General features: G+C 28.0%; 4 protein-coding genes across 4 annotated transcripts; 2 read left to right on the top strand and 2 right to left on the bottom strand.

Annotated features, from left to right (window-relative positions):
• The first annotated feature begins 10,500 nt into the window (after nucleotides 1-10,500).
• On the top strand, nucleotides 10,501-11,998 carry LOC113367433 (nuclear fragile X mental retardation-interacting protein 1). Its single transcript, XM_026609042.1, has one exon. The coding sequence runs from the start codon at nucleotides 10,685-10,687 to the stop codon at nucleotides 11,996-11,998; it is 1,314 nt and encodes a 437-aa protein (XP_026464827.1). The 5' UTR covers nucleotides 10,501-10,684.
• A 74-nt stretch (nucleotides 11,999-12,072) lies between these two features.
• On the bottom strand, nucleotides 12,073-13,593 carry LOC113367432 (mediator of RNA polymerase II transcription subunit 11). The gene is made up of 2 exons (XM_026609041.1): nucleotides 13,422-13,593; nucleotides 12,073-12,398 (listed from the first exon to the last, which is right to left on the bottom strand). The coding sequence occupies exons 1-2, from the start codon at nucleotides 13,495-13,497 to the stop codon at nucleotides 12,073-12,075; spliced, it is 402 nt and encodes a 133-aa protein (XP_026464826.1). The 5' UTR covers nucleotides 13,498-13,593.
• A 103-nt stretch (nucleotides 13,594-13,696) lies between these two features.
• Nucleotides 13,697-15,795, top strand: LOC113366597 (ADP-ribosylation factor-like protein 5B). Its single transcript, XM_026608230.1, has 5 exons — nucleotides 13,697-13,991; nucleotides 14,790-14,998; nucleotides 15,067-15,192; nucleotides 15,385-15,494; nucleotides 15,597-15,795. The coding sequence occupies exons 1-5, from the start codon at nucleotides 13,946-13,948 to the stop codon at nucleotides 15,643-15,645; spliced, it is 540 nt and encodes a 179-aa protein (XP_026464015.1). The 5' UTR covers nucleotides 13,697-13,945; the 3' UTR covers nucleotides 15,646-15,795.
• Nucleotides 15,796-17,051: 1,256 nt separating this feature from the next.
• On the bottom strand, nucleotides 17,052-18,468 carry LOC113367431 (prostamide/prostaglandin F synthase-like). The gene is made up of 5 exons (XM_026609040.1): nucleotides 18,253-18,468; nucleotides 18,060-18,155; nucleotides 17,665-17,773; nucleotides 17,463-17,591; nucleotides 17,052-17,218 (listed from the first exon to the last, which is right to left on the bottom strand). The coding sequence occupies exons 1-5, from the start codon at nucleotides 18,328-18,330 to the stop codon at nucleotides 17,052-17,054; spliced, it is 579 nt and encodes a 192-aa protein (XP_026464825.1). The 5' UTR covers nucleotides 18,331-18,468.
• Between the last annotated feature and the right edge of the window lie 1,907 nt (nucleotides 18,469-20,375).

The following is a 20,375-nucleotide window of genomic DNA, read 5'->3' as shown; positions in this document are numbered from 1 at the left end:
TATAGTCGACTGTAGTAGGGGAGACTGGGTACTGTAGTGACAGTCGTCATAACAGCTAAACTATACTGATTTTGAGATAAGATTCAAAGGGAGAAAGATGAAGCTCTTTTTTTGTATGATTTGATTTTATGACTTATACATCGTATTTGAGGATAGTATTTCAGTTTTCCACGTAGACAAATGTTCAAATTACGAATCAATTTACTTTTCTTCCAGCTAACTGGTACATTAACAAATTATGGTTGACCAAAAAAGTGGCACAACCGTACCCAGTCTCTTCTAATATATAATTAATTATTTTAATTTATATTCATTTATGGTATTATTAGATTATAAAATACCCAAAGCTCCCAAGTAACATATCTTTTCTTCAGGGTTTGGCCGAAGAGGCGTTGATGCGCTATTTGCAAAGATGGGGCAAAGACTATCTCCGCAGAAGATTAGATTGGACAGTAGATGAAGAAGGAGGGAATCCACCAAATCCAAGACATTTGCAATCTGCCTTGTGTCCATGCCAATATGTCCAGGAGCTGATGGCCGACAAGGCTGCACGCAGCAGGGACAAAAGGGACTGCTGCCCTTGTTGCGCATCTTGGCTCCGGACAAGAGGAGTAGACTGACGACGACGTAGTAAATATTGACACTTGGGAAAAGATTTGGTATCTTTTATTAAGTCCCGAAAGAAATTATTATATACTCAAAAGGACACAAGCACACGAGATCTGAATTTACCGGTATATTTGAATTTTTCTGGTCCCAAAGATTTCTGCTTGAAATTTTCAACCATTAAATTCAAATTAAATGTTATCGGTTAAGTATATAAATAGACAAATTTCTTTTCGAAGTCATTAGTAGATTTCTGGATTTTTAGCAAATATTCTTTCGTGTTATCGTAAAAGTTTGATACCGTTGCATCTTCATAATGAACACATATAAAATTTATTTTGGTAACATTATTTCAAAATTATTATGTTAAAAAAATTCTTCAAAACGTTTTATTCTAAGTTGCCATTTTTTTTAATGAATCAAATATACTGCACCGATTATAATCATAATAATAGTTATCAAACCTCTAACGTAACAATCTTTAAAAATGTAATATCCTTTTTAAACAAAAAAGAAGTAATGCAAAAATTTAAATCACATTACTTAAAATACGATATATTTTTACTTTTGACCCCATTTTTGAAGGGCTTTGATACCACAAAAGATTTTTGAAAAAATCCAAATCTTTATATATTTCTTAAAATTGCCATTTTTTATTTGTCGTTGAATATCCCTAAAGATCCGTTGCGCTTCAGTTAAAATATTACAAACTGCCTTATTTTCACGAACATTTTAATAATTTTTACTCATAATATGATATATTACATATTACAACCTCGTTTTTATTATTGTTCATTATTTTTGCGTCATTTTATTAGAACTGTTTTACTACATGAAGGTTTATCAAAAGTCGATAAAAGTCACAAGATTCAATTTAAATTTATAAGACTAATTTGTAATATAATTTAATATAAGAATCTCGTATGAATAGTTTATTTGGAAAGTACTTATTTTTGATAAATATTTATCATATTATAGACTTTATTTCATTTCAATTATATTAAGTATTTAATAACATAGTTTTGTTAACTTATTACTTGTTCCTATTAAAGTGAAAATATATGTAAATATATAGTCGATCTAAAATAAAATCTTACTATTAGAAAAAGGTTTTGGGAAGCATTTTTAATGATAAAAGACACGATATATGGACCTTATTTTAATTGCAAAAATAAATTTATAATCAAATTTTTATTCTTAATCTCGTATATTCTTTAGACTTATTGAGATCAGATGAAATTCTCAACTTTATAAAGTTAAAAATTAATATTTCAATATTATTTATTGTATGGTACTATACTATAGTGTACATGTGTAATGAATAAATGTCTCCTATTTAGGTTTCAAAAAAAAAACATTTGGTAAAAATATATAAAGATATTAATGCATATCAAGCTTAACCTGCAAATATACAATTTGTACATATAGCTAAACATATAATATATGTATATATTAACACATAATTTATCATACTGAACATTAGTAAACAAATTAATTTACTTAATAAAAGCATTTTAATTTAGTTCAAACGCAAATATGTTGATACTTTGAATAATTTTGCAAAATAATTTAAAATGAGCTAAGTTAGCTATAAGGTAACTCCTTTAAATCTGATCAAAATTTCACGTGCTAACGCCCAAAATATGTAATTAAGCTTAAATAAATTAAATATATTCATTTAATGTTTATGTTAGAATCTTATCTTATTATACATGTTTATTGTAAATAACAAATATTTTTGAGTTTTTATTATTAAAATATTATATGGACCATATTTATATAAATATATCGTTTTTGTATAAAAATAATTTCCCTATAAATATTGTTAAGATGCACATGATCAAATTACACTCATATAAGAGAACCATTCCGTCCAAAAATTGTTATTGTATGTTAATATAATATATATGTTGTAAATTTATAAATAAAATATTGATAAAAAGTTGTAATCAATTATAATATTACAATACTTTTTACTTTTATAGCTTAATAAATGCATAGCTAAGTTTTAATATTTTTTTATGAATGAAGGTTCTTTTCGCAAACTTATTGTTTTCACCCTCCCGAAGTTTATGTTTTTGCCAGAAAATCCGATTTATCTCGAAAATTTCGACGATTCAAGTCATTCTAAATCGTTTGTCACCGAAATTAGAAATAGTGTCTATTTATATATGTATGTATAGTTTTGAAACGGTACCGTTGCACCAATTTCAAAAATTAAAAAACAACATGAAACTCGATAAAGACTTGCATCGATTTGTTTTGCGGGAAAATCGGCCGAACCATTTCTTTAGAATTAACAGATATTTTCAAAAAATCGTGTTTACGTTTTCACTAAGACACCTGGACCGATTTTGAAAATTCAAAAACTGTTCGAATAATATCAGCTCTGAATTATGCTTATTTTTTCGCGTTGATTAGTTTTTGGTAAAGATTAGCCGGATCTTTAAGATTTGTGAATTTTTTTTATAATTTTTTTTTAATTATGATAAAGTCTATGTCGGTATTACCGAAAATCCTAAAATATTGTAGACCTACAAAAAATGGATTGATTACAAAAAATTATTAGCATCATAATTTATTCTATTCTTATTTATTATTCACACATATCGGGAGTTCGTGCAACTTGCCTTAAGACAAAATGCTACAAGTCTAGTTATTTTAAAATAACTGGATTAACTGTACTAACAATTGTTATTTTAAGTAATTTTAGTCAAAAGAATAATACAATTATAATGGTTTTTTATGATACTAATTAAATTTTTAGTAAAATTGGAATGAAAATCAAAAAAATGATATAATATTATAGGAAAATATTGTTTTCGTTAACTTTCCGTAGGGCAAGTTATAGCAATCGCAAAAAAATCGAAATTGAAAACTCTTATATATTTTTACGTTTCAAAGGTTTCCGAACATTTTGGCATACCTTAGAAAAAATGGATGTATGTGTGTGTGCAGATACAAATTTTCGTCGACAATTTCGAGAACACGGATCAACCGATTTGAATAATTCAAAAAACATTCGATTCGCATCGATAAGGAGACGTGCTGATTAGTTTTTGACGAAGGCAGGTCTAGCCGTTCCAAAGATCCGGGGCAAAAAGTGCCAAAAACGGTAACGAAGTTTTCGAGAGAACGGAGCGTCCGATTTTAATAATTCAAAAAAAAAATTACTTGTATTGATAATATGAAGAACTGATTTTTGGGAAGACAGGTCCAGCAGTTATGGACTCTCAATAAAAATAGGTTAAAAAATGTCATTTGGCGGTCAAAAATGTTTATTCGACTTATGCACATCAAATTATCAGATATTTTATAGAGATTTTCATAATGTGTACATATTTTGTGTAATTTTTTTCGGGTTTCGTACCAAGATTTTTAATTACGGTACGGAAAGTTCCAGCAATTTCCCTTAAAGCACGATGCCATGGTAGGGTGCAGTTTATAACATATTTAGTGCCAATAAAATATGTAATGATAGTTTGTAAAAATTACGGAGTTTTTAGAGCGACCAATCACTTCGATCTCCAATAGAAAAACAGAAATGATAACTTTTTATTTTATAAGTATTTTTAGGACCAAATATGATAAAGTCGTCATAGATTTATTCGTGTATATAAATAAATGTTAATATTTGAATTTATCAAATAAGAATATTTAATCTTATATTGAAATCACTAAGTAGGTGGACTTGGTTTTGGTGGCATTGGGTATAAGTCATCTTCTTAAAATAAAATTGTAATTAGCGCAGGTGATAAACGATATCTAGCTAATAATAGATTAATTATAAAAAAAACTAGTGGGGCGCATGGCATCGTGCCTTAAGGCAAATTGCTGGAACTTCCGGTTCCAAAAAATATTTTTCTTAAAAAGATTAACATTTTTGAAAAGAATTTACTTTGAAAAAAATTGATTTTTGACACACACACATACACATATACATACACACATACATCCATCTTTTCTAAGGTATGCCAAAAACCTCTGAAACGTAAAGATTTTTGCATATATGCAAAAATTTTCATTTTCGATTTTTTTGCGATTATTATAACTTACTCTACGGGAGGTTAATATTTCTCAATTTTTGAACAAGTAGCATTTATTTATATCAATTAATTCTTTTAGGAGCGGTGCGCCCTGCTTTACCTGCGCTACGCTTCTCGCTGGGGACGCCTTGCGTTGTCAGGTGACCTGGACGTAGGGCCGACGGCCGGTTCCCGTCATTGCGCTACCTTCCGCTGCCCGTGCCAGTACATCGAGGAGCATTTGCACTGCAAACCTAGAGGCAAGTTCTTACCAAGTAGATGCTGTCCAAAAAAGGGAATGTCAGAGACTTCTACTAATTGAGGATGAGGTGTGTTGTGTCGTGTTCATCTAACAATGGTATCCACACATTCATTCAAGTAGTATTAGTAGATTTATTTTTGTAAATTGTGTAAAACCTATTTATATAGTATTTGGCGGTTTGAATAGCAAATAATTGGAACTAGCATTTCTTTATTCTTCGTCAAAATTAAAAAGTTAACAGCAGCGTTACTTCATATTTATTGTGTTTTATCATATGTTAATATTTTTACAAAAATTCATACTTAACAATTTACAAAAATAAACAACAGCATTAAATGAATTTATTAATGACAATTATTGAAAAAAAAATCAATAGAACTCACACTAGTATTTAAAAATCAATCTAACTAATAATTACATGATATTTGGCCCATAACAACCCGACTTATAATAACCCAATGGTAGTCGACCATTGTTTGACCTGGCGGGTAACGTATGGGTCTAAACCCACTGGGTTATAAATTGGCCCATAATGAGCTTATAGTAACCCGGTAGGCTGTACATGGAACCAAACAGGTCGACCATTGTTTGACCCGTATGGCTGTATGGGTAACAGTTTGATATTATAGAAGCACTCATATTTGATTTTAAAAAAACTCTTGGAATAAGTGTCATTGAAGGATTTAAATATAGAAGCTTGTAAATGGTTTTATTTTATTTAACAATTCGTAGTAACACTAAAATATATTATTGTAATAAGTATAAATACACTTATTTTGTATCTTGTTGCATGATTTTTAATATTCGAAACAAATAATGAGGGTTTGGTCTAAAACAAACTAATATTTCCATGCATGTTTTTAAAGTTTGGATATAGTTAGAGATAATAAGAAAAAATATATGAAAGTAAGTTTGGAAGATGATGTATTTTTGTAGTAGCAATAATTTTAGTTTATGTTATGATATAACACCAAAATATTTCATTGGTGCAATAATAAGCTTATTTCGAACCCTGGTGCACGATCTTCATTCTTAGAAGAAAATAATGAGGGTACAAAAATATGAGTTAAAAACTAAATTATATGTTATTAAGGTGTAAGCAGCATGTTCTTGCACTATATGTTAAAAATAAAACTCGATTGTTTTAATTGTATCTGAAATCTTTCTTTGATTGACTACTATTGGATTTTTTTCAAATAAATAATTTTCTTTAAATTAACCATTGTGAAACCTTTGGAAGACTAAAATGTTTAATATTATTACACTAATTCTTTGTCCTTGTGTAAGTATAATATTATAATTATTGATATGAGCATGCTCTGTTCTGTAATATAGCATTTTTATTTTTATTTTATTACATGCTTTTATATTGATTACAGTAGGCCCTCGCTTTGCACGGCACTTTGGGTACACGGTTCCCATACTACACGGATCTAAAAATCCGACATTCCTCCGACTACACGGACTTCTTATTACGCGGTATTTGGTCAACAGCCCATAAGTTCGTTATGCAAAAGGGTATTGATGTAAATTTTGTGTGTTTTGATTGTATAATAGCCGCCTAAGAACACGTTTGAGCTGATTACTGCGTCGCGCCAATTTTTGAATAAGGTGTCAATTTTGTCACGTCATTTACGTCATTTCGTCCGTATTTCTCCTACTTCAAGTTGTATTTCTTGGTCTCCATACAACGCGATAAAAATGGTGCAATTTGTACCAACTCTGAGTCTCTCATAACACGGTTCCCATACTGCACTATGTAAGGTTCCATAGAACGCACTACGAATTAGCCCGAATTGTATGTTAAATACGAGTTTCTTATAGCACGGTTCCTATACTGCACGGTACGCACTTGCCGCGTAAAGCGAGGGTTTACTGTATATGATATTAACAAAATTGATCTGATTTTAATTCTTAGAGTCGAGTAACAGAATATAATCATATTCTATATAAATATATATAAACTTCAGTTATTCATGTAATTTTGACCACAAATCGCATTTAAATTACAGGATTTCCATGCAGCTGTTGTGCTGGAATGGTAGAGCCAAATGGTGGTCTTCCATATATAGCATAATACAGAATTGCTATCACTGATTATAAGACTTATATTTTTATTTAATTCTATAAAAGTATTGTAATATATGATATTTATACAAATATTGCTATAATTAACACTTTTAAATAAATTTAAAACTACACACATTTTGCTTCTACAATTTTTATTTGTGTATAAATATATTTCAGTATTATAAAAATAAATAATATAAAATCTTCAACTTATAATTAAGATGTTATGTCTAATGTTCAATTAATTTAGAGCATTAGAAGCTTGCGTTTTAATTTCATTGCAACTAGTATCAATTTCATTTTCGATTTGTGTTAAATTTTCTTCATATGCCTTCAGTTTGCTAGAACTGGTTTTTAGAGCATTCAATTGAATTACAAAGTTTTCAATGGTTATCCATTCTTCATCGAGGGCATCTGCTTGTATATTGACCAGGCCTTCTAGTGACATTGAAAATGTTTCCAAATCTTTAATCATTTCTTCTATAGTCGGTGGAGCAGGACGAGCAGGTATTTGTACTTTTTTAAACATATTAGAAAATAATTTTTGAAGGTTAACACAGGATTAATGTAGGATAATGTAAATTGTAGCCAAAAACTTCAAAGACATAGAATTAATTTGAGATATATAATTTTTAATGATAATTAGTTCCAAATAAATCAATGTGTCAATAATATAAAAACTAATTTTAAAACATAATTATTTTCATAAATAAGATTTTTATTGCAAAGGATTACAAAACTGACAAGTGACAGCACATTCTTTCTACATGTTGACCACCATTTGAAAAATTACTAATAATAGAAGGAGAGCTAGTTCACCATTTACTAAAATATATTTAGAAACATTGAAACTGATGGTAACTAGATTATTTATCAAAGTTTAATTAAAAATTTTATTTTCTAAAGCTGTTCTTGATCATTTTGGAAACAAGTCTATATATTTTTAGAATGCATGGTTATTTATAGTTTTTTCTCTGTCATAGTACTATAACAGAGAAAAAATTATAAATAACAAATTAGTACATACTAACTTGAAAATGGCAAAATATATATTTTCACAAATTATGCATGCATGATGCATGTATGCATTCAAAACAAAAGTAATTTAAAGAATGTAATGCATTTGATAGTTACGGTACTGCTTAATTAATTAATCAACGTAATTATTGATAACAAAAATCAAGTTTCACATTGATAGCAATGCAATGTGAATAATTTTTCAATAATTGGTAATTTTATTTTATTTTGTTGTGTACTATAAAACTAGTGGTGCATGGCATCATGCCTTAAGGCAAATAGCTGGAACCTTCCGTACTGTAATAAAATACTCAAGCAATGTTTTCAAACAGATTATTATAAGTATTGTATCTTTGTTCACTATTCGTATTTTACAGACAAAATAAAAAAGCTTATGAATAGGGCGACGACGTTTATATATGCTTGTACGAAAAGTAAATAAACAAAACTTGATCAATCGGATTTAGAATAAAGAACATTGTCTAATATTTATTAAAATTACATAAACTAAATAGTTAATTTAAAATTATTTATTTGAAGTATATAAGTGATGTTTAGAACTTTAGCTGGAATTAGAATGAAAATCCGAATTATTTTTGATTTTCAAAAAAGAAAAAAAATTGAAAATTAAAAAAATATGAAATAAACAAAATTTCTTACCTCAAAAGCAATTGTTGCGTCAACACAAGCAGAAAGATTTTTAAATTATTCAATTTAGATGTTTTGTTCTCTCAAAAACTGCTACTTTTCATACATTTATCTTTGTATCTCCGAAACGGCTGGACCTGCCTTTGCCAAAAACTAATCAGCACATCTCCCTATCAGGAGATCTCATAGGATTGATTGCTTTTTGAATTATTCAAATTGGTTCATTCATACGCCCGAAATTGTCGACAAAAAATTATATCCACACATAAACACACACATCCATTTTTCTGAGGTATGCCAAAATGTTCAGAAACCTCTGAAACGTAAAGATATGTAAATAAAAGCATTTTAGATTTTTGGGCGGTTATAATAACTTACGGGGGTTAATAAGTCCTTGTCAATTGAAATAAATTTACAGACTTTACTTTTTAGTAATTTAAATATATACCATATTTCTAACTATTATCTAATGATATTGATTGATTTATATGAATACATACGAATAGATAAAAGAAGAGTATATACGTTACTTATTATTATAAAACATATTTTTTTATAAATATAGTATTTCAATCTAAGTTAATTAACCGTTTTAGCATTATTTAAAATACTATATACAAATATATGAATATTTATTGTTCTTCACATAAATTTTATTGAAGACTACAAAAATAAAACGAAAAATGTTATTGCATGATACTGTGGGTGCGTTCGACTTGGACGCTTACGCGCTGTGAGCGCTCACGCTTATAAGCACGAATTTTTAGCGTTCGACTTGGCCGATAAGCGCTCAGAATCGATAACTGAAATCCGTTCGTTTTGGAAACTGTGAGCGTCAATAAGCATCAAAATGGCGGCAACTGGCGGTAACGGTAATTGTGTAAATTTTATTACTTTCTGGATCATTCAGCGGGATTATAAAGAATCTAACAATTAATAAATAAATGAAATTTAGTTAGCTTATGCTTAATTAATAGTAATATTAAAATTAAAATTTAAAATTATTTAAAATTAATTAAATTTAAAATTATATAATATTAATATTAATATTAAAAAATAAATGTGATATACAACTTGGCATTTTTGCGGGATTATAAAGAATTTAACAATTAATAAATAAATGAAATTTGGTTTGCTTATGCTTAATTCATATTAATATTAAAATTAAAATTTAAAATTATTTAAAATTAATTAAATTTAAAATTAATTAATATTAATATTAATATTAAAAAATAAATGTGATATACAACTTGGCATTTTTGCGGGATTATAAAGAATTTAACAATTAATAAATAAATGAAATTTGGTTAGCTTATGCTTAATTAATAGTAACATTAAAATTAAAATTTAAAATTATTTAAAATCAATTAAATTTAAAATTAATCAATATTAATATTAATATTAAATAATAATTGTGATATACAGCTTGCCATTTTTGCGGGATTATAAAGAATTTGACAATTAATAAATAAATGAAATGACAGATAGTAAAAACAACTGACGCTCACGCTCACGCTGCCCTACCTCTGTGGCGTGAGCACGTATGAGCGCAAAATATGTGCTACGAGCATCCTACGATGATGCTACGAGCGTACTTATGTGACACTCACAGCGCCAAGTCGAACGATGAAAGCGCGCTCACGGCGCGCTCACAGCGCGTAAGCGTCCAAGTCGAATGCACCCTGTATGTGAGTAAGTTTTCTAGAAGATGTCACTTTAATTATCAAATAATTTTGTCATATGTAAAATTGAGGTTATGTGAAGAATATATTTATTTACATGTGCACATATAATTTTTTGTTAAATTAATTCTTTCCATTAATTTATGCTAGTTGTCTGGTTATATACAAATATGAAATGCCTTATGTTTTCAATGTTATTACTTATTGCCATATCATGAGATTTATATGATTTATAATTGGATACATTTCATATTCAATACAAGAGTTATGCAGTAAATAAGAACTCGTAAACTATTTATTTCTTACATGTTGAGTATATTTATTATATTATATTTGACTCCTTGGGTATTGAGTTCTAGTTGGGTGTATGCAATATGGACAATAATACACAGAACTATTTTCCTACAAATAACATATATAATTATTCACATCCAAATTATGATTATGGCTCATTCAATGAATTTGCAGCACCAGGTCAGCAATTTCCTTCACAACCTTACCATGATCCTTGCACAAATTTTTGGTGTGATGCATGTGAAAGAGGTTTTCCAAATAAAACAATTTTGCGGAAACACATCAATGAACAGCATGGTAACAAATCAAGATCTACAAACACCCCTGAAGATATTGCAAAGTGGATTAACGATCGGAAACGGAAATATCCTAGTACTGAAAATGTTATAAAGAGACAAAAAATCAAGGAAGAAAAAAAGAAACGAGGAGAGGTGCTAACTTCAAACTCACTTCGGAAGAATAATCGTCAGGGGCATAATAATAACAAAACTGGTCTTAAAACAGGACCAAAAAAATACAATAAAAGAGCACCTAGACATAAAAAATTAAAAATAGCAAATCATGAGGTATTAGAAAACATTAGCAAAGAGAATTGGAAAGGCGATTTACCACCTTTTCCAGGAACAAAGACTTTGTTTCAAGATGAGAGTTCTAATGAGGAAGAAGATGATTTATGTGAAAGTGATGATAACATTCAAAATGAAGATGATGATAAATTCAGTGATGATGAATGGAAAGAGCAAGTTGCCGAACCTGTTGAAAGCATTCCAATAAAAAATGCGTTAGGAATGCTTATGAGCAATTACAGTTGTTCATCTGATGAAGAAGATAATGATAATCAAATTTCTAAGAATAAAACTATGCAAGAAAACAAAAGTGTAGTTGTGCAACAAATAAAAAACACAGTTGATGACAAACAAAATACATCATTAAATGTAAATGAAAATTTAAATATACCTCTAAGCACACATGAAAGTGATGATGAACCACCCGTTGAACAACCTATTATTCATGCTTGCAATGATCTTAATCAAACCTGTGATAATGTTGACTCGAATAAAACCACTGCAGATATAATGAAAGATGATACCAAAGAAACAGAAAAAGCTGAAGGCACCTCAAGAAGGCGAAAAAGACATCATAAAAATAATTCAGAACCCAATTCCAAAAAAGATAATACTGTAAAGGAATACAATAAACCTAAAAAAGTTTATAGGAAGGAAACGCTTTTAGAAATGTTGTTAAGGAATGAAATCAGACATGAAAGAAATATTTTACTTCAATGTGTTAAGTATATAGTGGACAGTGATTTCTTTGGACTAAATAATAATAAGACTATTCAGAAAACAGATAGCCCAGAAAAATGTAGTGATACTAATGAACAAAAATCATGAAAAATATACATATAAAACAGTTTATTTAAAGATTGAATAGAAATTTATTTTCCAATAAAAAATATTTTACAAAATTATGCATTATTTACAGTAGAATTATTTGTAGCAACAACACCATTATTTCTATTAGCATTTCTTTGTTGATGCTTAGTTTTAAGTCTATCTAATTCATTTACTCTTGATCTTGCATGTTCTAATCTATGCCAAGCCATTTGCAAGACTTTTTGTGAGGCATAACCAGAGCCTTCGTGTGGTTGTCCTGTTGAAACTTGTGTGAGGTAGTTAATTTGCTCTGTTAATTTCGATTCAACTTGGCTTAAAGACTTTAAAAATTGATGTGTCTGTCCTTCTGCTTGTTTCTGGCTTGATTTTTCTTTGCTCAATTCCATAAAAGCTTGACCTGAGCAAAAGGAAAATGAATTAAGTATTGTAAGAAATAATTGAAGATATAACTAGACATGTCCTAAGGATGCACTTGCATAGAAGATTTAGATATCAGTATCATATATTCATATATCAGTCAGACAGGGGTGCCTGGTATAAGAGATTATGGATAAGTTTATATATTTATACATAGTCTATATATATATATATATATATATATATATATATATATATATATATATTATCTATTTTATATTAAGCAATACTGCGACATTATTTATATTAATTCAAAAAAGTGGCCAAACTAATTTGAGAAAAGAACAGTTATATAAAACTGAATATTAATATAATAACTCTATATATTTTAGTGCTTTTAAGAAGAATTACTTATGAGGGGCCTATAATTTATATGAAAGATTTATTGCATTATAAAGAAAAACAAAGTATGTATAGGATATGAACAGACATGGATATACATAATGATTTTTACATTGAAAAAACGTAGCAAGCAATCTGATCATTTCTAAATCAAATCAATATTCTGATTAAAAAAAAGTGGTCAACTTAATTCGAGAACGAAGAAATTATAAAATACTAAATAATGACATTATAATGCTGTATATTTTAGTGCTATTAAGAAGATTTGCTTATGATGACTCTACAACTTATGGAAAAGATGCCCTTTATTTGGAAAATACATTAAAGTAAGTATAAGATGCAACAAAACGTGTCGAATGTTATGAAATCAGATACTCATAACTAAAATTTGGATATTCTTATTTTTGTAGTAAAAACATATATTGAACAATCAGATCAGATCAGTCAGCAATTGAGAAAAGAGCAATCAAATGAAACTGAGTGTATATTGCTTTGTATTCAGTACTATTAGAAGATATAGCTATGAAAAGAAAATGCACACTAAAATAATAATTCTGATTGTAAGATTATTGCAGTGAAGTGTTTGTATTTTATTTTATATTAAACAAAATATTCTATTTAAGCAGAGTAAATTATTTTATGATTAAATGCATTAACATACCGGCACTTTGTAAACAGGTAATAATATCCTTTTCAATAGAATCCAAAACTTGTATTCGCTCCATTGGAGCTGTCATGTTATACTGGAACTACTTATTAAGAATATTTCTGCTAAGAGCACATGATTTTGTTTAAATTATATTTGCATCATTTATGTTCTCCATCAAATTTGTTGTTTGAGTTTGACAAATGATTCTATGTGTCAAAACTTTTCAGTTGGCAGCCTGCGTTTTAGAAAGCAACCTACTGCGTGGTGAAAGTAGTTGCGTGATCAGATTTTGCAGAATTTACACAAAGACAGCAAACTCCTTCTGTCAAACTTACAATATGGCGTGTTTTAATTCGTAGTTTTAATTTTAATTGATCTAGATAATTAGTACTTATGCTATTATAAATTATTTTTTGTAGTTTTACATGTGTACATTTTGACCCTGATATGTGCGATGATTTTAATTAGATGATATCTCAATTAATTTAACAAATGCTCTATTTAATATTGTGTGGATTTTTTATATTGTGACAAAAATGGGGCTTATATTTGCTAAATTGTGGGCTCTCTTCGGAAATGAAGGTGATTTTATTTTATAATTACATAGTTAGTGTGTATCAATAAAAGGCACAACTGTTTTTTCTATGATTTACATGATAACTTTAAATTCACAGCTTTTTTTGGTTCTATATATAATTTTATTTTATTTGCTTCTTATGCGTGGTACATATTGCTTATTCTTGAGCCAATTAAGAATATAGATTCTATAAAATATCATTTGTATTCAAGAATTTCGGAGTTGCAAAAATTGATGTTTAATCAGCAATCTTATATATGACATATGCTTTGAAATGATTTTGATCATTCAAGACTAAAAATAACTTTTTTGTATCATTCTCTTATGAATGGTTAAGAAAAACTAATGATATAACTTTACAACATTATCTTGACAAAACGTGATGTCAAGGATATGTTCTGTGATTATCATAAATAAAAGAATTAAACAAAATCTTTAACTTGCTTTATAATAACAGCTTTTTATATCGAATAACGATTCATTATATTTGGACAAAAGTTTTATTATTTTGTTTAAGATTGCTATAATTATTATTTATAAATTTATGTTGCATATACTGTCTTAAGACAAAAATCTGCTTAACGGTGCTACTTTTTATTTGGAATCTTCAGCATAAATGAGTGGAATCTATACTATAATTGATATAAAGCATAGCCTTATATACAAATTTATAATTTACTAATAATTTATAATATTTTTTGATTCGATTGTTAGAATTTGCTAATAGCTAATTAGTAAATAATTACTTCTATAATTATTTTATAATGTTTTTAGATTTTCATTTATTCTGTTTATTATTTCAGAGCATAAAATGGTTATGGTAGGATTAGATAATGCTGGCAAAACTACAATTTTATATCAATTTTTGATGAATGAGGTTGTTCACACAAGCCCAACCATAGGTTCAAATGTTGAAGAAGTTGTTTGGCGAAATATTCGTTTTTTAGTCTGGGATCTAGGAGGCCAACAGAGTTTAAGAGCTGCATGGAGTACCTACTATACAAATACAGAAGTATACTTGAATAAAATAAATTAAAACTTTTTTTGTGTGGCAATATAACTAATAGATTGTATTTTCAGTTTGTCATAATGGTCATCGATAGCACTGATCGAGAAAGATTAGCTGTAAGTAGAGAAGAGTTATTTAAAATGCTTGCTCATGAGGAGCTATCAAAAGCAGCAGTTCTTATATATGCTAATAAACAGGTAAGACATGTTAAAAATGAATACAAATTTATAGGCATTTTTGCAATTATTAATGAAAAGTTACCTAAAAAATATTGATGTAACGAGTTTTATCTTACATAAAATTTAACTTATAAATCATCAGAATATCATTTTACCAATAAATATAATCAAATATATATAATGAATAATAATTATTGTTGTTTGCTGCAGGATTTGAAGGGCTCTATGACTGCAGCGGAAATATCAAGGCAGTTAGATCTGACATCAATAAAGAAGCAACAATGGCATATACAGTCGTGCTGTGCTTTAACTGGAGAAGGGTAAGAATAGTATTTAAATTTAAATGTTCAATAGACCAAATGTAATCGCATATTAATAAATTAAGAGATATCTCATCAATTTCTATTGCATTTCTCTTACAGATTATACCAAGGCCTTGAATGGATTGTAAGTAGATTGAAAAAAAAATGACAAGATTATATGACATAGTTTTATTTGTTTTGTAAATACTTTACAACACACATGTGTATAAACATTTGTGCTAAATAATATTATTGTATATAATTAGGTAATGATTGTTAGTATTAGTTAGATGTAAGTATCAAATATTGTACACAGTTACACAGCATTTTTACATTGATAAATTAATTTTCATAAATATCTTCATTTTTCGGTTTCTTCAAATTATTTGGAATTATATCAAAATGTATAGTGTTCAATATTAAGTATTTCAAATTCTATAGTAGTTACTAATCTAAATAATGTTTTTATACAGATCAATGATTTATAAGCGTTATAATTATGAAATATGTAAGTAGATAATTTGGCATCCATTTGCTACATTTGCTTATATTATATTTTATTGTTGGATATTTTCAAATAATTGAAAATCTTTGTTATTGAAAAAACTATTGCAACTTTAGTTGGGTACATTCATTTTATGAATACTAACAATATCAACTGTAGCAATGATGCTCCAATAACAAATTGTATCTCGAGCAAACTGCCAATGAGATTGAAGAAAAAAAAAAACTATTTTTTGATATGTTAATTAAAACTTTGTTGATATGTTTAAAAGGTGTAATGCAAAATTATGGTACACAATATGCCAGTGAATATTATCATTGGAATAATTATTAAATCACATTAGCTTTAAACAAGCCCTCAACATAAACTATCAATTAATATTTAATTCACTGATAGTAAAATCTGTACATATTTTATCTAGCAAATTATTTTACACCTGTTTTTAAATGATATAAAATTGTAGCCAAATGTTTTACCTCCATTAACTCAAAGTAATATTTTTTTATAATTGCTAATGGTTTATTTAAGGACTAATCATATATAAAAATTATTTAAGTTAGTTGATTAAATTAAATGATTATTCTTATGATGATAATAGTGGTTGTGCAAAATATTTATATAAATGGAATGTTAAAATAGCATGAACGTATAGAAATATTGTTATTTTTAACAAATTTTGTGAATGTTACATTCCACTCTAATATAAAATGGTATCCTTACAGGATAAAGCTCTCGTAGAAGGTTGTTATTGATTATATAATGAATTGAACAAATGCAGCTATGTAAACATAAATTTTGAACATCAATTTATTATACTATAATTCCTTGAAGCCAAATATTGAATAAATCATTTTTACTAATAATAATTTTTTATTTAACAATAATCATTTCATCATATTGGATGTTGGTATTACTTCTACATGATTTAAGTTGAAACAATACAAAAATTTAACTCCATAAAATCATAAACACTTACCTATATATAAATGTTCAACCATAACCGACTCATTAATAAGAAAAATAAATATAATATCCAATTATTTATATAAAATATATTAGCATAAAATATCTTAATTAGCTGTGGTATTTTGTTCTTTTAATATCTCTAAGAACTTTGCATTAGGTACCTGTTCTGCTGGTCCATCTTGTTTGAATTCAAATAATATTTTTCCACCTTTTTGAACAACTAGAGCACCTCCATTTTGCAGTCCATCACCTTTCATGTCACCTCCAACACCTGGTAATAAAATTATTGATGAATAATAATCTTAGTAAGTATATCTTTTTGCATGAAATATAGGAACTAATCATTAAAGTACAAAAAAGTAGAATGTATAGAATTTTTCTAATTCTACTGTACAATATATTTTTTTCCTTTTTACTTATGTATACAAATGTTTCTGGTAAATGAAATAGATTGTCTGTCTAAGATATTTTTAATTTACAGGGAGATCGATACATGGAAACAATTCAGGACGTACCAAGTGCTCTGCCTTTGCTTATTGCTTCTCTCGATTCTTTCCACAACAAAGAGGTAAATATAGAAACCAAATTGAATCTTTTAAATCCTAAATCATTATAGATTTTTTGTTCTTCGCTGATATACAGGTCTAAAAGTATAAAAGGCCTTAAATTGTGATACATTTTATTCAACAATATTTTGTAAGATATTCATAACTTTACCTCCTTTAAAGAATTTGCCTTCAACAAATTCTTTTGCACCAACATTATCAACACCAATTCCAATCAGTTTAGCTCCGCTTGCTGTAATTTCATCAGAAATTTCTGATATCTAATGAAAATTGAACAACAAATGTTTCATTGAAATTATTAATATTTAAATCTATATTTTTTGAAGAAGCATGTGAATTAGTTTTGCAGGAAGTGCTAAAAATATCATGACGAGTGGCTATTAGTAAAATATGAAACTTTAAATTGTACATGATAAGGAGGAAAGTAATATGATGATGATGGATGATTATTAAAAGATAGAAGGATAATATTTGAGATGTGATTAAGTGTAAGTGCAGTGCAGTTCACAAAAGTTGTGTCTTCATTTTTTATTGTTGTTGACATACTTCTTTGGCCCAAACTCTGCAAAACATGCAACCCCAACGTCTAAAGAATATTACAACAGCAGTTTTGTCAGCCCATAGTGATTCCATAGGTACTGTCTAAATAAAAAAAGTACATATAAAATTTGAGGTTAAGATTCTTTCTGAAATATTTATTAATATTATTAAAAATGACGAAATAGTACAGAAAACTTACCTCCCCTGAAACAATATTTTTCAGCTGAGTTTTAGCAATTTTGCTTATATCCATTTTGAGTTTTAAAAGTTTATTCATCCACTTGACCGGTAATTAGGTTTTGTTTACCGTTTTAGTTTATTATTTATTATTTAGTTCATTAATCTACAAACAATGAATTATTGTTATTGAATTTCTTGTGCAAAAAATGTAAATAAACATCTACGTGGTTAGAATCGGATTGACCTTGGACTGTTGGTTATCACGCCGCGGGTTCCACTAAGATTGAAAATAACGCACAGAGAGGTAATGCAGTCAATCAAAATAAAATATAATTATATCGATTTGCTTCTACATACTAACTTTTATTAAATATTGACGCTGTTTATTAAAATTTAAATAATTGTTAGTCCGAAGGAAAAGTTTGTTTTTGCAAGAAAATTAGATTTGCCAACTTTATGTTTTCTTACGTCATTCTGTATCTAGTCTTATGCGTTTTGATGTCAAAACAAAATTATAATCCGATTTTAATAATTTTAATCCATTTTATAAACCTATTGGGAGACGATCGGTAGATATTTATAATTAGCAGATAACTGCAAAACATTTTCGTCCACGTTTTTGCCAAAATTGCTGGATAGGTTTTAAATATTCAAAAACCGTTCGAAAGATATCAGTTGGTAATCGTGCTGATTTAGCTTTTGATAACATTTGGCCGGGACGTTTCTTTGTAATTAATTATTACTTTTTCCCTATTTTAATGAAACTTTAAGCAGTAATATAAATGATTTAATTATGAAGAATTATTAAAATTTAGTATAATGAACCACTTTCTGAATATACAGTTTTAGCTTAAGTTGGTAAGCTTGTTGGCAGACCAATCTGAGATTTGGTCAGATGATCGTTGACGTCCGCCATTTTAAATAATATACATTGTTAAAACACGAAGTAGAATGAACAGTATTATATTTTAGCTTGTTTTATTATTAAATATTTATGTGTGTGACATATTAAATCAATACTATTAAGTATATTATAATTCTTGTTTGTTTGTAATACATTGCTTTTAGTGATAGTTTCTAAAAAGTTTTAGTGACAGTTAGAAAAAGTTTTTAGTGAAAAACGCAACTACAAAGAAATATGTAGTCGCGAATTTAGGAATCGGGTTGAAACAGCAATTAGTGAAAAGATAAGGTAAAAGAAAATATAATTTTATAAAAGTTTTCTGTAATATTTTTTTTTGATTCGGTACTTTATTTGGATCACGATACATAAGTGCGAATAGATTAGTACAAAATCATGTTTTTATTATTTAAATACGATCTGTGAAAATTAATACTGTTGACGTAATGAATCATTCTGCGCTTAATATATGCATGATTGCAAAACTCCAAACCAGTATAAAATCGCAGGCGAATAAACCTACATATGGTGTTCCGCCTTGAAATTGTTATATTTTCACAGCATCCCATAATTTGTTTTATAGAAAATTTTATAATTTGACAAAAATATGTTCCTTATGAAAGCATCTCCATGGCTCCGTGGTAAGAGCTTGGTCTTGCAACCACAGGTTTTTATATCGTTAGTATGCCCCAAAAGATAATTTCTACTTAAAACTATATCTTATATGTATAGTTTTATAAAAATTGTAGATTTATGAACAATTTCAAAATAAAATTGCATTCTGGAGCATTTGTGCAATATACATATATGAATTCCTTTTATAATAAACTCACCTGAAAAAGATTCGTCAAATGGATTTCTTTCCATTAACATTAGGTTAATGAATTACATCACAATAGCTCATAGAACTTGCATATATAGGCTAGGGCGGGGCACAAAGGTCCAATTTGACTTTGTGCAATTATATTGTGAAAACCAAATCAAATATATTACAGCAGATAACACATATCAAACAAACAACTTTCTGACTAGGTACAGTAAAACTCCCAGTTAATTCATCTTTGTAGAAATGTGTTTTTTTGCTGTTTTTCAAAAATTTGTCATCTGGTCTTTTTTACCCCATAGGCGGGGTAAGATGGGACGGCGAGGGGGCAATAATTTTCAATGTCTTATTGTAATTTTTTAACAATAATAGCTACTTTATTCAACAAATGCAAAATGGGTACACTTTTTACAGAAAT

This window comes from Ctenocephalides felis, unplaced genomic scaffold (genome assembly GCF_003426905.1).
Source record: "Ctenocephalides felis isolate EL2017-DRISC unplaced genomic scaffold, ASM342690v1 CF-g0.4_SCAFFOLD_01170, whole genome shotgun sequence".
Lineage (NCBI taxonomy): Eukaryota > Metazoa > Arthropoda > Insecta > Siphonaptera > Pulicidae > Ctenocephalides > Ctenocephalides felis.
The sequence above is the reverse complement of the archived record's forward strand: the minus strand, read 5'-3'. Positions and strand labels throughout refer to the sequence as shown.